The sequence below is a fragment of the Tenrec ecaudatus genome, chromosome 16 (genome assembly GCF_050624435.1).
Source record: "Tenrec ecaudatus isolate mTenEca1 chromosome 16, mTenEca1.hap1, whole genome shotgun sequence".
NCBI lineage: Eukaryota > Metazoa > Chordata > Mammalia > Afrosoricida > Tenrecidae > Tenrec > Tenrec ecaudatus.
Window position 1 is genome coordinate 79,377,307 of NC_134545.1, and position 21,049 is coordinate 79,398,355.

Consider the following 21,049-nt stretch of genomic DNA (forward strand, 5'->3'; position numbering starts at 1 on the left):
TGAAATCTCTCGGTGCACTGAAGTGTTCAATGTTCAGGAGGCCCCAGTCATCCAGTTTGCCTTTTGATATCTGTACATTTTTAGTTATATTTGATAGTGCGTTGATGTCACTCATTAAAGCTCCTAAGTTTGTTCCTATATTTTCCTTGATGATCTTTATAGTTTGGGGTCTTTGGTCCATTTGAGTTACTTTTTAGTGTGAAATATTGATCCTGTTTCATTTTTCTGCCAATGGATGTGTGTTAGTCTGGGTACTTTAGAGAAACAAATCCACAGAAACTCTTGTATAAGAGAGTTTTATATAAAAGTTAAGTGCACATCAAGAAAACATCCCCCAACCTAGTGCCGCCCAAACCCACAAGTCCAACATTAACCTATAGGTCTTATACCAATCCATAAAGTCCTCCTCCATCTCATAAAATACACGCAATGATGCTGACTGCAGGAGGAAAGCCAAGTCAGTGAATGTGTAAGCATCTCAGCGCTGGCAGGGGTCTCCACATGGGTGCCCCAGCACCCAGGGCTGCATCGGGGTACATCCGTGTGGCTTCTCCTCAGGGATATCTTGCAGGAAGTGAGCCTTGCCAGCTGAAGCAAGGAACTGGCTAAGGCAGCTGCACCCTGGTCCAACCATCAGAAAGCAAGAGACCTGAGAACTCGAAAGGTGAGGCTCACGGAGCCATTTATCCATCCGCCCTTCAATTAACCCCACATGTGTTTATCGTCCAGGTTGGCACAATAAAGTAACTACCTCAGGATGTCCAATTTTTTCCAACACCATTTATTAAAGAGATGAATTTTGGCACTTTGTCAAAGAGTGGCTGTCCATAGGTGGGTTGGTTTACTTCTGGGTTCTCGCTTCTGCTGCTTTTGGTCTATGTAACTATCACTGTTCCAGGACCAGGCTGTTTTGACTATTCTAGCTATGTAGCAGGTTTTTCGACCTGGGCTGTGATATGAGGCCTCCTACTCTGGTCTTCTTTAGTATGCTTTTGCCTTTTCAAGACTATTGGGATCCAGTTGAGTTTGTGAAAAGCAAAAAGAATTCAGTTGTTTTCACACGAACTGCCTTTATTCCTGACCTCTCTGTCTTGGCATGTTTACCACTCATTTTAACATTTGGTGGTCGGGAGCCTCGCATTGATCTCAGTTACATTTGCATTCTGACCTCACAGTTGTTGTTGTTGTTGTTGTGTGCTGTCAAGTTGGCTCTGACTCACAGCGACCCTGTGTACAACAGAACGAAACCCTGCCTGGTCCTGCGCCAGCCTCACAATTGTTTGTTTGCCTCCTCACTCAGCTGAATGAATGTCTAGAGGTCCTGTGAGCTCAGACTCAACCTCTAACGGGAGGCCTAGGACATTCCCTTACAAAGGACTCAACCTCCAGCAGGCATGGACTGACTCAGACTGAGACTGGCGAAGCCTTCACCTTGTGCGGAGGCATCTACCTGCATCCCATCAGAAAACTCCAGGATTCTGACAGGTTGACCGGAACCCCAGCCCCAAAGACTCTAACAGTTCATACTATATAGCAGGCACTGTGCTAGAGACTGGAGGCCAGAGAAGCTTAAGGCATGACCCCTGTCTGGGCACATCCGAACCAGTCTTCTCCTCTGACCCCCCTGGCCTATATCTGGATGGCTTTCTTCCGAAGACTGGGTCCTCTGTTTCTGTCCCAGAATAAGTAGGGTATTGGTAAACATTCTGTGGCCATGCTGGGAATACGTGTGTCAGCACTTGGCTGTCAGTGTGACTGCCTCTCCCACGCTTGCCCAGCGAGGAATACACTTGAAGGAGCATCCGAACATCTCGGGGGCCTTGGCACGCTTGCTTGCTGACATTGCCAGTCCATAGATCTCTGGATGGCAGCCTTCCTCTTACATCGTTCCCACACTTTTCTGCCAGAGGGCCAGTGTGTACCAGGCTCTTTGAATGGTCCTTCCCAGCACTTGGCTCAACCTTGAATGCTTACTCCGCCATGGCCCTTCTCTTCTTCACAGTCAATGGGCTTACTTTTGTGGCTCACTTGTGCCTGGATCAGATATCCCCGCACTTGTCAAGAATGCAGACGCTGTGAGACATCTGAGAAAGAGAAGGAGGACCACTCCCTGGTCCCCTCAGTGTGAGAAGTGCCGCTCTGGAGGTCTGCTTTGAAGACCTGAGCTGCTTTTTAGCACGAGCAGCGGAAAGCCTGCCAAACGCTGTAGCAGCAATAGGCTTAGTCCCTTGGTGCTGCTGTTTTTGTATTTCACTGTGTCTTCTTGTTGTCTTTGTCAGTGTTTCCTCTCCCATAGTGATGCCCCCCCCCCCCCCCGGTGCTAGGATTGCAGAAAAAAATCCACTTTGGAAAATTCCCACGAGATACCAGTTAACTGGAATGGACTGGATTGTAAAAGATGTTTTGTAGATAGAGATGCAAACTAAAGTGTATCTTTCTTGTGGTTAGCAGCCCAGTGTGGGACCACGATGCCAAGAGGGGTCTTTGTATCTTTCTTAAGTATGTGTATTTATTATCAAGGTAGCATAACCATATTTCAAAAAACATAGGGAAAAGAAACTCATTTTAAAGCAGATATCATGCCAAGGTCAAACACAAGGTGAATTACAGGGGCGTTTAACCTCAGCTCCCCAGGTAAAATTCAGGGCTCCATGGAGACAATTTTCTTCGTTGTTTTCACTAACCTCTCACTATAATTTAGCATTTCCTCCTCCTTATAAATCCAGGCAATAGACCTCGCAGCCATGTTGTCAGAACCTTGTCTTGGTCACCGACAGAAACCACAGATTTCTCATGTAACAGACAGTTGTTTCATGTTATCTCCCAAGAAGTATTTATGGTCATGGCAATAAAGGATCACATGTAGTCTTATGTCACCAGTTTGCTTTTTTATAGTTGATAACTATCTTCAGGCTTTTGTCCCTTTGCCCTTTTTATACTATTTCATGCATTTAACACATCCTTAAGAGAAGGTATCCTGTCTTCACACACGGCTAAAGGGAAGGGGGATCCATGACATTCAGAAAGACCCGAATCCCTGGTCTAGTAATATTTTACTATCTAATCTTTTCAGCAAATCATTTATATATATATACACTGGAAATATTTACATAAGCATATATACATGCATATAGGATCTGTATTTACATATGTAAATGCATACACAATTCTGAATCTCCTGTTCAAGAGAGATATGTCACCAGTTTTTCTTTTCCCATGTCTCCTTCTCAGAGAACCCACGCCACAGTTGACTGCCTCCTCTCCTCTGTTGCTGGGCTTTGAGGTTGTTTCCTGTTTTCTGTTCATGCGAGCAGCTATATTTTGGAGGATTTCTTTGTGCTAAGTTCCCAGAGTAGATAAATCACATCCCCTGTTGACTCAATGTATGACATCACCTCCCCGTCATTCCAGTGGGACATAGAGGCCCATGACCTCCCTGGCAGCCAGCATTCCAGTTTCCCAAAGTGTCTAAGCCTGTTTTCGTTCATCTGATTTATGGTTCAGATAAAGTCTGTTGAAGAAAACAAAAACTTTATTTAAACCAACAGCAGTTCTCTGTGTCCAGAGGGAGTCTAACATGTTCTCAAGGGCAGAGGCCTTTGCACTGTGGTTGTAGGAAGACAAGGGACATGAGTTCCTAGCTGAGACTCACTTTTTTCCAACACGGGTGGGCTGATTCATTCTTCAGCCCTTCGGGATTGATGCTGCTGCTGCGCCCGGACGATGCCCGGGAGTCCTGGGTGGCAGGGCTGTTTCCAGTGGCTCCACGTGCTCCCCCGGGAACGCTGGCATAGGCCACGCCTTGACGTTGCATTTCAAATGAACCTAGATTCTCTCTTTCCTCCTGACAAGTGACCTCGAGTCGCCCACCTCTCTGGAAGTGGCTGTGGGAAAGCATCAGAAGCAGGTAGTTCGGAAGGCCACGCAGGGAAAGTCAGACCCTCAGCAGCTACAGGCCTTCTCCTTGCTGTTTTTCAGGCTCATCAGTTAGCCTCCATGCAGGCTCAGGCCTCCACTGGTGGGCCGGCCAACCCAACCCCGGCCAGCAATGAGGACGAGGAGGATGAGGAGGATGAATATGATGATGACTACGAATCCCTCTCGGACGGTAAGAGGCGCCGAGTGCCGTGCCGCAGGCGGAGACGTGCCCGGATGAGCTACTGTGTGGATGTGTAAGATGTCTGGAGTCCCAAAGACCAAAGAGATAACTGGATGTGATATAGTCCAGTCACATGGCGAGGACCAAGCGAGGAAAGGGGTGCTGCTGGCCCTGCAGCTACCACTCAGGGAAAGCAGGGCAGGGGGCGTGGGAAGTAACTTCAGAGTCAGTCTTTTGTTTTGTAATCATTCTAGGGGGGTCTCTTACAGCTCTTATGACAATCCACACACCAGTTGTCTCAAGCACATCTGTACATTGGTTGCCATCATTATTTTATAGACATTTACTTTCCAATTGAGCTCCTCTTTTCTCCCCCAGAGTCATTCTTAAAATGGGGTTACTTAAAAGAAGAGGTGGGATAGCGGCGAGACTGGCTGAAATGTCGTCCTCTCCTGTCCCGCCTGCAGGGGTCAGTGTCACCCTGCTGTACTCCTGCTCTGCTCCTTTCAAGACTTGTCAGGGTGGCTCTAGGGACCGGGAAAGCAAGAAGCTTCATGTCCCTCCTCCTCCTCTTCCTCCTCCTCCTCCTCCTCCCCCCTCTCTTTCTCACGTTATTAGACCAAGGAGACCCGTAGTTGCTTAGTTCTGCTCCCTCCCCTTGGCCTCACCAATGAAGCAAGATGGAGGTGCTGACACAATTGTTGTAAGTACAGATAACAAGGGAAGGAAGGGCTCTTCTTACCTGTGAATTAGGCTTCGAGGGTGTTTCCTCTGCACTAAGCCAATGTGCCTTGCAGGGCTGGCGCTAAAGTGTCCTCTCAGATACTGTTCTTGATGGTTGACTTCAAATCTGCACCTTCTGATAAAAATACCAAGGTCCCTATTTGTGTCCTGTTATGTATGTAAAATGGTATCGTTTCTAGACAGAAGTATTATTTGGCTAAAAATGCAGGTATGCCCGGGCCAGCAACTCTGCACAGCCACGCCACTCTACCTACCCCAGACAGACATCTGCTTCTGGCGATCCAGGGCTGTCTTCCGGTCCCATTTGGATCGCAAGTGCCTCCGTCATGTCCAGCAGTCACAGCCTGGTCCCTGTCCTCCACCATGCCCCCAAATACAATACCAGACCGCATTCCTTAGTAGCTGCCCCTAGTGAGTGTTGATCGCTTCGTGCCTTCGACGAAAAGCCAGTTTCCTTCACCTGAAACCCGATTGCATCATTTGAAGCCAGAGGCGTACACTCTGGTGCGCGGCTGGATAAGTGTGGAACAGCAAGCTGCCACGTCGGCGGTTCAAACACACCAGCTTCTCCTCAGGAGAAAGATGAGGCACTGCTCCCGCAAAGATTGACCCCTCAGGAGCCCTGCAGAAGGTCTCTTTGAGTCAGCGTTGGCTCCAGGGCAGGGGGTGGGTCTGATATGCTAACAGAGGGGTGTGAAGAGGAGGAAAACTCGAAGGAAGCAAGATCATTTCTTTGCAGTGTATCCTTGAAAAGTTACCATAAAGTAAAACATTTCTATATTGATGTATTCTTGTCCCTGAATCTTTACTAGAGTTATGGTTTGTGCCCCCCCCCCCAGGCAAGAACAAAATTTTTCATTTAGAAACCAGTCTTAAAAAACCAACCGATCCAAATGCCATTTACCCACCGGACTAACTAAATTCACTTTCTATCGGAAAGCACGCACATGCTTTCTCTGGTGCTAAAGATTGTCACTACAGATGTTTTTGATTATTAAGAGTAACAGATAGGAACAAAGTGAACAGATATTGGGAGATTTCCCCCGATTTACTTGAGAGCGTAGAATGTACCCTAGCTCCTGAATTTTAAATCTTGCGTGCTATTTTAAAACTGCGCGTGTGTATGTGGAGCAGGGCGGGGCATTAAATAGAAGAGATGGTGCACCGTTGACACTGCTACCTCTAGGCTGTCTGCTCGGTGAGCTGTGAGCCCCAGGCAATGCCTTCCTGCCGCTCCGGGCTCGACCCTCAGATGGGCCATGAAAGGGATCCAATCCGTGTTTGCTGAAGTCCTCCTTTTCTCCAGCGCTAACCCAGGCCTCCTGGATGACTAAGCCCCTGGTCACCACACGAGTATTCCCATTCCTTTTCAAGGGTTCTCTGACCCGGGTTCCCAAATAAGCCTTTCGCTTGTCCCGCAGAGACTTCCTTACGCTCCTGTTAAATATAATGCCCGCCGCGGCTGGTGGCGCCTCTGGGTTTCTCTCTGCTTTCTCCCCTGCCTCCAGCTGGAACGACACCAAACATCACCCGCAAACCTGGACGCGCCACGCACAGATTCTCCGGGGCACCTCAGTGGTTTCTAAATGTCCTAGCATGGTGCGTCCCTTTGAGAATCACATGGAAGCTGCGGCCAGTCTCCCCCGAGAAATAAATGTGTTCCCCCAATTCTCTGTAAAAATTTGCAGGAGTTCCTAGGCTTCCTGAGATCCCTGTAGGCATCCCAGGCCGAGACCCGCCGGAGGTGGTCAGTTATCGGTGTCATGGTCTTCAGTTCATATATCTATAAGGGAATTCATCTACTGCCCTTTTTGATCTGGCCACAAAGTTACATCAAGAAGCCCCTAAGCCCCAATCAGAGCCAAACTCTCCACCACCACCCTACCCCACCCCCCTAGAGTATGCACTACAGAGGACCCTAAACCTACAGGTTGGGGAGAGGGCCAGCCTGCCACGTCCACACAGAAGCAAACCAACAAGGAAAGAGAGAGTGAGGGACTAGACCCCATAGTGGCCCACCAAGCCCTGAGGATGATGCCCTGCATGGAGCTGCTAAGTCACAGAGAGGACTGTGGGGCCAACAACAGCTCAGGGCATGGTGTCCCCTCCTCACTGGGGCATACAGCCGCAGAGGACAATACTGGGGACACACGGTGGGGAGTGTGTCTGGTCTGACTGTCCCCAGTGAGGCAAACCAAGAAGGAAACAACAGCTCAGCAACAGGAGCAAAATCAAGCCACAAAACCCCCAAAATAGACGTCAGGCTAGGAGGGGCAGTTCCCAGAACCCCTCAGGACCAGTGGGGAGATAGTCATAAAGGTCAATAGACAGACATGGAATTATGTCTGCTTTTAAGTTTTGTTTTTGTTTTGGGGGGTCCTGGGGGGTTGCTATGTTTTTTTTTCTCTTGGTTTTCTTTTTATTCAATCTTCTGTTTTCTTTTGGTTTGTCTCTGTTATTGTTGTTTTGCCTACCTGTATAAGAAAGGCATGAGAAGCAAGCCCGAGGAGAAAGCAACAGGACCGAAGGTTCTGGAGGGACCTGGGGGGAGGAAGAGGCAGGGGAAAGGAGCGGTGAGCAAACAACACCATAGACAGGGGAACAACTACAGAATTAAAAGCAACAATAAAGAGGACGTAGATATCTTGGTGCTGTTGGGGTAACAGCAGTTTAACTGAGGAATTACTAAAAGACAGAAGAAGGGCAAGCGTGATGGTGGTATAGGAGGAGGTAAAAGAAAACAATAAAGATCTAGGAAGCAAAGCTATGGATAGAGGTATAAACATAGATGTGCACTTTTATAAATATATTAATTCATAAAAATAGAGGTATTAGCTTATGTACATATATTCATATGGCACTACATTGAGGAAGTAGGCAGACTTTGGGCCTCTGCTCAAGCCCTCCCTCAATGCAAGAACACTTTGTTCTAACAACCTGGCATTCTGTGATGCTCACCCTCCTGACATGATCACCAAAGACAAAGTGACAAAGTGGGTGCACAAGCAAATATGATCAAGAAAGCTGAGGGTGCCTGGCTCTCAAAAGATACAGTGTTTGGGGTCCTAAAGGCTTGAAGTTAAACAAGCAGCCATCTATCAGAAAAGCAACAAGCATGCGTGGAAGCACACTAGCCTGTGTGATCATGAGGTGTCGACAGGATCAGGTAACGGGCACCAGAAGACCCAAAACAAAAAAACCATATTGTTGAGAACGAAGAGGGTCGGAGCAGAGACCCCAAACCTATCTGTAGACAGTAAGACATCCCCTCACAGAAGGGTTACAAAGAAGGGGTGAGGCAACCAGGGCACAGTGTAGCACCGATGAAACACAATATTCCTCTGGTGCTTTGAGGCTTCCTCACACCCTCTATCATGACCCCAGTCCTGCCTTTCAGTCTGGCTAGACCAGAGCATGTCCCCTGGTTCAGATAACAGCTCCTGACACACGGAATCCAGGTCAGAAAAACCCTCAGGAAGAGAAAAGGGAGTAGCAAAACCAGGACAGTAAGGGGAAGGTGGGGAAGATGGGGAGAAAGGAGGAAGGGGGAAACCGATCGAATGATAGACATATAAACAACCCCCACTCCACCAAGGGGGATGAACAACAGAAATGTGGGTGAAGGTAGACAGCGGTCAGTGTAAGACATGAAAATAATAGTTTATAATTTACCAAGGGGTCATGAGGGTAGGAGGGTAGGGGGTTAGAAAAGCTGATACCAAGGGCTCAAATAGAAAGTAAATGTTTAGAAAATGATGATGGCAACCAATGTACAAATATACTTGATACAACTGATGTATGCAATGTTATAAGAGCTGTAAGAGCCCCCAATAAAATGATTTTTTTAAAAGAAAAAGACCCTAAGGACATTACAAACGAGGCTCATAAAATTCAGGAACCGCTACTCTCTCTTTTGGATAAGAGAGCCTTAATGAATATATACTTAACTGAATTTAGCTTAGTGAACTCAGATTCATTCTTTTCTCTGCAACTTTGCTGTTTACCTTGTCCTCTTTGAGCACCAGTTCAGAAAGCACCAATTTTCATTTCCTCCTAAGTACAGACATAACCTATCGCCCTGGCAGTCGGCTTGAAGCTGACCTATCAATCCATTCCTTGAAGCTAACCTATCAGTCCATTCCTGGGCGTTTGAAACAGACTTGGTGGGAGTCTGAGTCGGCAGTAGCTTCCGGCATGACTCTCCTTAGCAGTGTCTGCACTGGTTTTCCTGCCAGCATTTCCGTCTATTTGGTCCGGGGAGCAAATCCATGCAAGGGTTCTTGTTGCATTTACCTTGTAGCAGAAGCTGTTTCCACTTGTGAGCTTTGCCTCAGACCTTGGACTAAATTACCCGGCTTTTCTGACTTGATTTTCCTTACCTTTATCCACTTTCTGATTCTGTTTCTCTGTAGCAGATGTCCTTACAGCTTCTCCTGCTCCTAACAGTCAGGAAGGTAAACGTCATTCCAGTGGGCATTTTAACTGCATGAATGTCAGCATTCTGTGTCCAGTGCCTTAGGCCTGATAGCATGAAGTGGTGACACTTTCGTGAAGAAAAATGTCATGAGACGGTTGCTCGCGTGGACATCTTGGCAATCTGCATGGCGCTGATTTGGTATAAGAATATTTTGGTCTAAGCATTTGGGGCTTTGGCGAGATAGAACGCCGTGGGTGAGAGAAGGTGGTGTTCTTGCCTTTCCATTTCCAAAGAGCGTGATCATGGTCTCTCCTCAACACGTTTAGAGTTGCCTGGCGTAGACATGCTGCAAAAAGGGCACAGGTACATGATTATCTGTCATGTCTTAGATATCTCTTCATCCCTGTCCGCAAGATTATCGCATGTCCAGTTCATGAACAACCATGAAAATGTTACTCTCCAATTACTTGTGAAAACTTGGAAGGAACCCTGTGGCGCAGTGGTTAAAGCACTCGGCTGCTAACCGAAAGAAAGGTCGGCAGTGTGAAACCCATTAAAAGATGCTGTTATTTGCACGGCAAATAACTAGACCTCCCCGCGACCCCCACACACACACACACGACATACCTGCCGGGAAAAGAAACTACCAGGAGTTCAAAGTGAAAGTGAGTCAACCATGCGGGTATCATCTTGAAAAGCGTGCTGGTGGCATAGTGGGTTACACGTTGGCCTGTTAACCTCAAGGTCGGAGGTTCAAACCCACCGACCGACCACTCTCCGGGAATCTTTGTGCTCCCATCGATACGTATGGCCCCCAAATCCCCACAGGGACAGTTCTGTGCTGTCCTAAGAGACTCGACGGCAGAGGGGTTGGTTGAGTTTTCTCTCCCAAAAGTGCTTCAACCACTAAATCCTTCCCACATGAGTGGGCTGTCGGCTTCTTCCCCGGGGTCTCCTTTGGCACTGTTGCAATCACCTGTGCGAGAACAGCACGTGCTCATGTAGATTATGTCGAATGCGATTTCCAAACCACCCCTGGGAACATTGGCCAAGTCCATCAGAAGGAACGGTCAAGCCTTCCTGTTGGTAACAGGTAGCCAGAGGCTCGGCCTTGCCGAGAAGCACAAATATGGGGTTAGGGATCCTGCTTGGGAGGCAGACTTTCAGCTGTTGAGCGAAGCATTCCGTTCTTGTTTGTTGAGCCTGCCAACTCCTTTTCAGACAATATTCTGGAAGACCGACCTGAAAACAAGTCCTGCAGTGACAAGCTTCAGTTTGAGTATAATGAAGAACTCCCCAAGAGGATGAAGAAGGCAGACAGCGCTGCCTGCAGCAAAGGGAAGGTGCGTCTGGGGCGTTGACCTTGGATCACGGGACTTGAGTCCCTTTCAGATGGGATTCCCACGCCCTCCCCCTCCCTTCCCTTCACTGTCCCTTAGATGCCCCAGCCCACAGGATGGTTTAGTAAAGACCTTAGAAAATTGATATGGATCCGCCTAAAGCAAGGCTGAACCTAAAGGTGACATGAGAAAGAGACGGTTTAGGAAGAGCTTTGAGAAGTCAGAGGTGAGTGGCATGACTTGCTACAGAGAACAATCGCTTCTTCCCTTTGATAGGTTTATGACATGGAGCTGGGGGAAGAGTTTTATCTTCCTCAGAATAAGAAGGAAAGCAGACAGATTGAACCAGAGCTTTCTGACCTTGTCATCTACTGCCAAGCAGTAAAATTTCCAGGTAAGAGTAGATGATCTCTTCGGTAACACAGAAGATAATGCAAGGTTGAAAAATATGCCATTTTTGTGAATGCTCTCAAAATAACCCAGCTGTGTTGCTGTAACCATTGTTGGGATAGTTTCTAAATATTGTTATCTTTCTTTATTGTGCTGCTCATAGGGAAATGCCACCCGACGTTCACGTTCAGAGCACAGGATAGCTTTCCATGATAGTAAGAGTGACAATAATGTTTCATAGTGAAAAGTTATTCCCTATGTAAGTCTCCACATTCGTGCTAAGTTCTTTCCATGCATTATCTGATTGAGTATTCATAGTTGTCTAATGAGGTGGTATCATCACATTCTTCACTAAAAAGAAGTCTTGGAGAAAAGTCATTTATTTGCCCAAGGTCTTAGATTTATCAGTTAAAATCTTTTGTTTGAAAGCAATGAAATTTGGCTTAAGTGGAGAGGGCAATATATTTATTGGCTCATGTATCAAAAAGGGATATCAGGTTTCAGGTCCAGCATGCCCCAGGGAGAATTCTTTCTCTCCCCGCATTTCTCACTCTATCTCCACTCTGTTGGCTCAATTCCCTTTGTGGTTCCCAGCTGACTCCAGCAAGCTGGCCCTACCTACACCCAGATCATAGTCTTTTTCCAGAACTTCCAGTGGTGGTATCCCTAGTTCTCATTGGTTCCTTTGCCCATCCCTGAAACAATAAATATTTCCCCCCAAAAAAAGCAGTAAACGTATCGGCTTTGGGGGAGTGGCAGTTCTCTGACGGGCTGGAGCATCAGTCATATGCCCCGTTTCTGACCTTGACAGCCAGGTTCCACCTGAGACTGAGATTCCAATGCAAAAGAGAGTATCCCACCTTGGGCTATTTCTTCAAGTACGGTGAACTTAATACGTTCATCTAAGTAATAGAAGAAGCCTATCTGACTCCAAAGCCCTGCCCTTCATCATTACAAAGCCCTGTCTCACTAGCAAGGCCGTGTTCTTGAGCCACTCATTTCTGTTTCCATGGGAACGGGCAGGGGGATGGGGGAAACCAGGAGTAGAGGGTAACCACTACTGTCTAAAACATGAAGATCAGAAAAATTCAGCCCTCCTAAAATAAAGGATTTCCTTACACAAGACTTCTTAGGGCAGGATGACAGGTGAGCTGGAACCCCAGTCGGAATGTTCATCAATAGAGCATACAAATGTGTCCTGAAGAGAGGGATTAAAATGACAGCTCTCGTGTTGTCAAGATGATCTGAACTCATGTTCTAGGTCCCAAGAGGCTTATTTTTTAAGCACCAATTCTAACACCGTCCACCCAGAAATGGGATCAAGATCTTGTGTTGCTAACAAATTAGTTAGGTGGTTGGTTTTAACGCCCTCAGACAAACCAGGATTTCTAACGAGAGATGAAGCTTCACGTTTTCTGGTGAATTGCTTCATAAATGCCTATCGGGCTCCTGCAAGCAGAATCCCACGGAATGTCTCTCTCAAAGCTCAGCTACCCATAAGGCATCCCAGCATCGATGTCTAAAACAGAGCATTCTCATTCAGTCACAGGAAAAACACCAAGAGGCTGAAAGATGGGGAAATTAGCTGGAGGCAGCCATCAGACCCCCAAGGAGGTTTAAATGCCACCCCACCATGTAGTGACCTTGCCTTGGAGCAGTTTCATACTTCTCTGCGCCTGGGGGGGGGGGGGACATAATCTGTAACAGGGGAGGAACAGTGCAGTCTTGGGCTTCAGTAAAAGTCAGTGATAAGGTATCTAGCCCTCGGGAAGTTTTATCACCTCTGCCCTGTTGCTGTCATCAGAAGATGGGACAAGAGGGCAGATGCAGGCTGCCTCGCTTGTTCCTTCCTTGTCCAGATCCCGTTTCCGCTGCCCCCAGTTCTTTCCTTTCTAATTGACTACCCAGCCCCGTTCTTTCGCCTTCTTTGGCTACCCTCAAAGGAGCCCTGATGGCACTCTAGGATAGGCCCTGGACTGCTAACCACAAGGTCAGCAGTTCAAACCTACTAGATGCTCCTTAGGAGAAAAAATGAGGCTGTTTGCTTCCATAAATATTTACAGCCTTGGAAACCTTTTATAGGGTCTCTGAGTCAGAATCAACTCAGTGTGTGTTGATGTCTCAGAGCACCAGGAGGTTCTTCACACAGGGAACCCCGGCAGGGGCAGTGGCCGGGGGGGGGGGGGGGGTTGTGCTGTGGGCTGGCACGTGCCAGATGTGTGCAAAGCCCTTGGATGAGCATGTTGTCTCAGCTTGGCCCATCATCAGCTTGACTTGGGAGAAACTCCATTCATTACTTCATTACCTCCTTGCATGGCGAGCAGATTCACACAGGGGTTTAAAGTAAGCTGGTGAAGACACCAGTCCAAGACTGTTCATCATTTTAGTGTGAGAGAAAAGAAAAAAAATATTAAGTTCGACCTTAAACTTGAATCCTAACATCTGCTAGTGTCTGAGCACTGTCCCTGAACTAGACCCTCTCCATGATCTCCCTAAAACCTGCCCACAACCCCTTTACAGAAGAGGAGGCGCGGAGAGGCTAAGGAACTCACGCGAGGGCGCCAGGCTTGGGAACATGGCTCAAACCCAAATGAGACCCATTCCCAAATCTCCGCTCCTTAACCCTGCTCATCCTGGTTCCAAGATGGTATTCTTGGTAAGTGGATTTTCAAAGAGGACCCCCTGAGCACTGCTTCAGCTCCAGGAAGTCGTCTAGTGGCGCGACTGTGCCCAGTGAGAAGGATTTGGAGGCCACCAGGAGCTGAGAGCAGATTTATCAGTACCTTCAAATCACTCTTCCTACATCAGAGCCGCGTTTGCATGCCCTTGTATACTTATTTCCTCCTCCTACACATACGTGTGAGGTCCCTACTCTGTGCAAGGCTCAAAGGATCCTGAGAGACAAGCCCGGAAACATCGTGGTGAACATGATGTTCCCGCCCCCTCCTCATACCCACCCCACGCTCGAGTTCCTGTCAGGACACCCACTTCAAAGGCAGGCAAACTGAGGAGTCAGAGTTTACGAGCAAGATTTGAACCCGGCATTCAGGCTCCTAACCATTCTCCCACGTCCCCCAAAGCCCAATGGGGCATGAACCCCTACGGAATTAAACTTTGATGACAGTTCCTCCTGGTGCTCAATAACTGTGGTGCACACACGACTCTGTGGTCATTCTGTGCCAAGCATTCTGTTTTTACCACATGCCATTGTTGCCTACAGACAAGAGGCTTGGTCCAAGTTGCCCACGGTATGGGCATTAAAACCCTGCCAGGGCTGGGAGGGTGTCTGGGAGAAGCAAGACTTCAGAACAAACATGAGCGGGGTGGAAAATGTTGCATTCCCCTGCTTGTAGTTTTGGGCTTATTTATTTTCGTTTTTATGGGAACAGGCCTGTCAACTTTGAATGCTTCTGGCTCTGGCCGAGGAAAAGAAAGGAAAAGCAGGAAGTCCATTTTTGGCAACACTCCGGGCAGAATGAGCCCAGGGGAGACAGCATCTTTTAACAAACCATCTGGAAAAAGTAAAGTCGCCTTCTTTCAAAATCTCTGCCTGACTCTGCATGGCTAGACGGTTCAGACCTGTCACTGCCCAAGCGCCCCCCTGGTGGATTTAAGTACATTTTTAGTTGTATTGGGTTGTGTGTGTGTGTGTGTGTGTGTGTGTGTGTTTTGCTTTCATGAATGTTCATGTGGCCTCACTGTGGTATGATTATTATTATTTTTTAATCACCCGTGTACAAGTTTAACTTCCTGAAAACAACCTTGTACGGAGGACATTCAGCGTGTCCGCCCCCAGGTAAAACTCAGGGCCAAACACATTTTCAAGTTTCCTGGCACTACACTCTCCCGTGGTTGTTGCCGAAGAGAAATCAATCCATTTCGCTTCTAATTATTTTTCATGATAACAATTATAAATTTTCCTCATTAAAAACTCACACAACACGGGCTATTCTTAAAATTCGTTTCCATTCTCAATTCCACTCCCCAGAAGGAACCAGATGGCGTGTTCTCTTCAGGGGAAATAAGGTTCTTTTTAAGATCGTTGAAACAGGATGTACCTGAACATACTCGTACAACGTTTCTACGTGTTCGAGGTTTTCACGTGACTGTACAGAGAGCTACTTCACTCTCTCTTAAACCTCGGAGTCACTCCTTGTGATGGAGAAACCCCCACCACACTTGCTCTTCTAGATTTTAGTTAATTTGGGGGGTGTGGGGATTGTTGTATTTTGCTGTCGTTGTTACCGTAAAGAACAACACTGTGTTATTGTATATTTGTGCAACTGTGTCCATAGGCCCCCGTCACCATGCCCATCTCTGCTCATAGCAACCCTGCGGCACAGGCTAGACTGGCTCCCGTGAGTTTCCAAGACTAACTCTTTGCAGGACTCAAAAGCCCCACTCGTAACCAGCAGGCTCCCCAACTGCAGGGCAGATGGTTTGAATTTATCCCGAGACGTCCTGGCAATCTCCTCCCGAGAGAAATAGACCTCTCCCTGATGGATGACAGCCCCTCAGAGCCCCGTTGGGCACAGTTGGACCCTGACACCTGTGGGGTCGGCTTGAGGCAGAATCATTTCAAAGGCGCTGGGTGTGTTGTTCTCAAGTATTGCATAGTAAAGGGACTGTGGGATAAGCAATGAGCTGACAAGAGAAAGCTCTGTGCCATGGGGACAGAGTGAGTTATACAATGGGCTGCAAACCAGCAGATTGGCAGTTCAAAACCACCAGCCTGTCCTTGGGAGAAAGATGAGGCTTTCTACTCCCAGAAAGAGGTACAGTCTTAGAAACCCACAGGGGCAGTTCGTTCTACGCTGCCCAATAACAGGGGCGTTATGAAGACAAAGCAATGACATTGAGGGGTCTTGTGTTTCTCTTTTTATTAAGATTATTTACCCAGCTACTGTTCAGGCTTACCTTTCTAAAATAGTTCAACTTTTCCGCACTCATCTAAGGCAAGCTTTCTGGGAGTTTAGGTTCCTTCGAAGGAATGCGCCAAGCCTGGGAAGACGCTCCTCCTCTCAACCCAACCACGTCCCTCAGCTCCATCATCAGAACCCCCAAGTGTTACCACATCTCGTCGCTGAACGAGAACGCCGCCAAGCGCCTGTGTCGCAGGTATTCTCAGAAGCTCATCCAACACACCACCTGCCAGCTGCTGCGGACCTACCCCGCCGCCACGCGCATCGACTCCTCCAACCCCAACCCCCTCATGTTCTGGCTCCACGGCATCCAGCTGGTGGCCCTCAACTACCAAACGGACGGTAAGGGGGCACCCTGGCCACCCCTATTCATGTTTCCCATTCCCGCCAATGTCGTTTGCTAAACTGTGTTCTCTAGAAAGGATCTGATTCCAGTCAGGCGCGCACCATGCGTGCGTGTTCGCGCGCTGCTTTGATACTGGAAGGTGGCCTTGACGTTTGAGAGTGAAGGTGATGGAAAAGAGCTTTGTAAGGGCGCAATGCTCTCCTGGTCCTGACACCCACCCCACCCCTGCCACACACACACACACACACACACACACACACACACACACAGTTTTTGAGAACTTTGAACATAAAACTTTTTGTTCTTAATTATTTTTTGTATTTTCGGTGAACGTGTACACAATCAGACAGGTTCCCATTCCACACTTCCTTTGTCTAGCAGTTTTATTGGCACTTAGTTTACTTATCATATAATTGGTATTCATTCAATCATATCATTGAGAATTATTACAATTATTACCATATCAATTTTAGAGCATCCTCCCCCATGGTTGAAACACCTTTAGAATGAGTTGTGCATTTGCAGTCAGTTCTAGTGCTCCCTACCCCCCCCCCGCCGCTTTCATTTTTTTCTTCCTGAAATCCCCTTTCCCTCCTTATTACCCACCCCTGTGTGCCCTACAAACCCCTGGATCAATTATTGTCACTGTGCATCCAGTCCTTTGGGTCACAAACTGGGAAACTTGGCAGAAACAATGAAAACCAAAATCGAAATAAGATGATCAGGATGAAACAATAATGATATAAAGACCAAGATATAAATAGTGAGTAAGAAAAGACCCTCATCAACATCAAAAGCCAGGGAAGAAATTTCTGTCATGGAACAAGTTAGAGATACTTGCACCCAGAACCAATTCTAGGTCATCTGACCACGTGTCAAGTTCATATTCAAACTTTCGAATGGTCTCTGTGCGAGACTCTTGCCTGTGGGTCCGCCAGTCGCTCAGTCTGAATAGATCCTCTGCAGATGGGGTTGAGGCTCCCACTGACCTCCATGGCCGTCTACAAATTGGGTATGAATAATTTTAGCTCTGAGACATTTCCTTTCACGATATTTGAATTTTTTCATTGTCATCTTTAGATCGCACAAGCTGGTGAGCTTCTTCCGTGTTGATTTAGTTGACTCCTCACTTAGATGGCTGCTTGTTTGAATACAAGCCTTTAAGACCCCAGACACTATTCTGCTTAATAGCCGGGCACCATCTATTTTCTTCACCACACTTTGCTGTAGCACCCTTATCTTCAGTGATCCTTTCATGAAGGCAAGGATGGATCAGGGCCATGTGATCAAAACGAACTGTTCTTGGATTGGGACTAAAGGTCAGGGGGAGCCCAGACTCCATCTGCTTGTCCACGGGGTTTGCACATCTCAGGTTTACTTTGGCGATCGTAATATGACAAATTCCATTCCACAGTTTCTGCACCTGATGTTCACTGGTTACATTCTTCACACTGTGTCAGTGTTCTCATTATCGCCAGTTCTGGTAGGCCCACTCCCATTAGCTTAGTCTCAGTATCCAAAGCTTCTCATGTGTGCTTTAAAGCACAGGTGGGCAACGTCAGTACCAGCTAATAACACACGTCTCACCAAAGAGAGGAAGTTCCAGCCCTCACATTAGGGGGTAAGTTAATTATATGTTTGACCAAACATAGCAGGTTAATTTTTAAGTTGACAATTTTGTGTGGCCCTTGGATGACGTTATAAATAGCCAAATGGCCCTTAGCAGAAAAAAGCCCATGCCCGCCCCCCCTTAAAGTATCTGTTGTCCCTGTGAGCTCATAACTACAAATATCCTGACAGAGCTGTTGTCCGGTAGGGATTGGGGTAGGGATTTCATAATACCCCTTAGTACCCTGAACACCCCCCCCCCCATGTTCTAGTAGTCTCAAAGTAGTGTCTCCAAGCACTTTGCCAGTGGACAACATGTTTGCTTCCTCTCATCTCTTTGAGATCGAGATGAAGAAGGATAGGCAGTGCTCTCGGAGGAAAACAAGCATCCGAAAGGCAGGAGCAGAGAAGATGGTGTTGGCCATTCCCTACTGTGGATGGAACTTGATTACAGGGATAACCGAGGGGGCTCACAGCGCCCAAGGAGGAGCCCCAGCTGCTGCGTGCCCACTCTGAGCCAGCCACCAGACTGCAGCCTGACCCATGTTGCCTGATTTTGCCCTCCCGACAACCCTAAGGGCTGGGTACTCACAGGATCTCCATTTCTCAGAGGCAGACACCAAAGCATAAAACAATGATTTGCCCCAGGTCCCCGCAAGACTTGTATCAATACGAGGGTTACGGGAGTTGATTATGGAAGTTGTGCAGTGCCAGCTGTTAAGGAACTTGACTGCTCACCAAAAGGTTGGAAGGTCAAGTCCACCCAGGGGCACCTTGGAAGACAGGCCTCTTGATGGACTTCTAAAGAGTCAGCCACTATCTACTCACCATTCCTATCTAATACAGATAGGACCCCATGACTCAGAATCCACTGGACAGCAGGGATTGTGAGAGTGGAGTTTTCCTTGGTGGCTGGGAGAGGGAGGGACACAGAAAAGGAAAGGGGAGACCAGGAAGACTTGTCCGGCATGCGCTCGGGCACTGCGGTCTTTCCTCTGAATAATGAAGCGGTTCTTATCATCCGTCTCACATAACCGAACTGACCCAGATCTTAACTCTGTGCTCAACCAGAAAACCATAGCTCAGCCTTATCTCTGGCCAAGGTCAAACCACAGTGCTAGCTGTGGGGACAGCTAGCTACCCAGGACCAAACTGTCCCCATTTGTGACTGCCCCCACAGATATCTGGAGAGATAGCCGTCATATTTTTCACCCTTGTTTTGTTTGCTTCATTCCATTTATTTAAACGAAATAAGATTATGCAGATGAAGAACTGTGCTTAGCCAAAGGCCTGGCACGTAGTAAGAATTCCACAAATGGTAACTATCATGAAGTGTGTTTGATAAGTTATGAAAACAGTATGATTTGGACTTGCAAGTGGAAATAATAATGGGATCGTTTCAAAGTTGTAAAAACTGTACTTCCCATTTCTTTCCAAACCTGTCCCGAGGGGCTTGCTGGTTCACATTTTTGGATCTGTCTGTAGCCTTGTGTCCCCTGGCGCCCTTGGTGATTCCGATACTAAAATATTTTACGTAAACTGAAAATGACCAGCAAAACTGGGCTTCTGAACGAGCTAGAGATGCATTTGGTTTGAGATGTGCCCTTTCTCCTGAGAAGCCTGGTGCAGACACACTGGCTCCCCAGATGGCAGAGGAAGACACAGCGGAAGGAGACGTGGCCACTCCTCCGGCCACCACACAGCTGACCTGAGACACTGAGGCTGCAGCGTGGCCTCCCCTCACCCCTCAAGGCTTTGCCTCTCCCAGAGCCAGCCAGGCCTCTCTGGGGAGAGATTGGCGTGTTGTGCAAACTGATCGACTTCTGTGAGTCCGTGTCCTTGATGGCCTGGGGTCTGATGGTATACGATAATCGTCACGTGGTTGTGGCGAGGATCGACCAGGTGGTCTGAAGTGGCACGCTCTGTACAAATTCAGGCACAGCCGGTGCGAGCAGCATTGACTGGGATCTAGTTCCGGTGCTGCCATCACCGCCTTACCGGGTGATCGAGATCAAGGTATCCCTGTGTCTGCCCACCCAGTGAGAGATATATTCAGTCCGTCAACTCGGCAAAATTCTGCTCAGCACTCTCTGTGCCAGCCACAGCGTCCTTGGGGGACCTGAGAATGCCTCTGGGTGTGTGTGCCTGGCTCCACAGGGAGCCCACTGAGAGCAAAGCGTTCGCTGTGAGCACTGCTAGAGGGGAGCAGGAGCTGATCTGAAGGCTCACTTCCAGCTTTAAAGTCTGTCCTCTGGGACCAGGCAGAGGGACAGTCATAGTGGGTATCGTGAGTCAGTGTACAAGCCCTGGGGTCATGCACTGTCAGACACTCGTGGGCCCACTGTGACACTTTCCAGCTGCGACCGTGGCCCAACGATGTCACTTTCTATAATGGGTCACCAAATGAGATTTTCATTAAGAAAAGATGCTTTAAAGTTTGGGAAGACTCTGGGTTAGAACATGGTATTTACAAAATCAGACTTCAAGCCTAGATGGCTGTTGACATCAAATCATAATGGCATAAGAACCAACTCGTTTCCCAGAAAAGTGGGTGAAGGGAGACACCAGGCAGTGTGAGATAAGATTAAATAATAATTTATAAATTATCAAGGGTTTGTGGGGGAGGGTGGTGGGGGAGCAGGGAGGGAGGGGGAGGGGGAAAAGGAAAATGAGGGGCTGATTCCAAGAACCCAAGCAGAAAGCGAATTTTGAGAATGATGAGGCCAATGAATGTTTAAGTGTGCTTTACACAATAATGAGGTATGTGTGGATTGTGATAAGAGTTCTATGAGCCCCAATAAAATGATTTATAAAAACCTAAAAAAAAAAACAGAACCAACTAGTTGCCCATTTTGACTCACGGCAACCCACTGATTGTTCTGGTAGAACTGTGCTCCACAGCTTTTCCCGTGTCTGATTATTCAGAGAGAGAACTTAGAATGAGATCACCAGGCCTTTCTTCCAAGACACCTCTGGCTAGACTTAAGCCTCTAACTTTACGTTAGCTGCTGAGCTTGGAGTCCATTTGCACCCCAACACTGTGATTTACTCGGCAGCTCTCTGGGCCAGCCCCTGGGGGAGGGGCTTGCGCACGTCATCTCGTGTACCTTTCCGGCACCTGTGAGGTGCCCGTCCGGTGGAAGTGATTGGTCAGACTGTGCGGTTCGCATCAGAGCTTCCACC

The 21,049-nt window shown here is 47.8% G+C and overlaps 1 protein-coding gene across 5 annotated transcripts in view; it reads left to right on the top strand.

The window, feature by feature from the left end:
• Nucleotides 1–21,049, top strand: part of PLCE1 (phospholipase C epsilon 1) — a 319,921-nt gene that overhangs the window by 269,785 nt on the left and 29,087 nt on the right. For 3 of the 5 annotated variants that reach the window (XM_075533992.1, XM_075533993.1, XM_075533995.1), the window contains exons 20-24: nucleotides 3,979–4,108; nucleotides 10,482–10,603; nucleotides 10,877–10,994; nucleotides 14,380–14,511; nucleotides 15,946–16,254. In XM_075533992.1, the coding sequence (XP_075390107.1) occupies nucleotides 3,979–4,108; nucleotides 10,482–10,603; nucleotides 10,877–10,994; nucleotides 14,380–14,511; nucleotides 15,946–16,254 (811 nt within the window). The remainder of the gene's footprint in view (nucleotides 1–3,978; nucleotides 4,109–10,481; nucleotides 10,604–10,876; nucleotides 10,995–14,379; nucleotides 14,512–15,945; nucleotides 16,255–21,049) is intronic. The other 2 variants (XM_075533994.1, XM_075533996.1) reach the window with 1 other exon arrangement.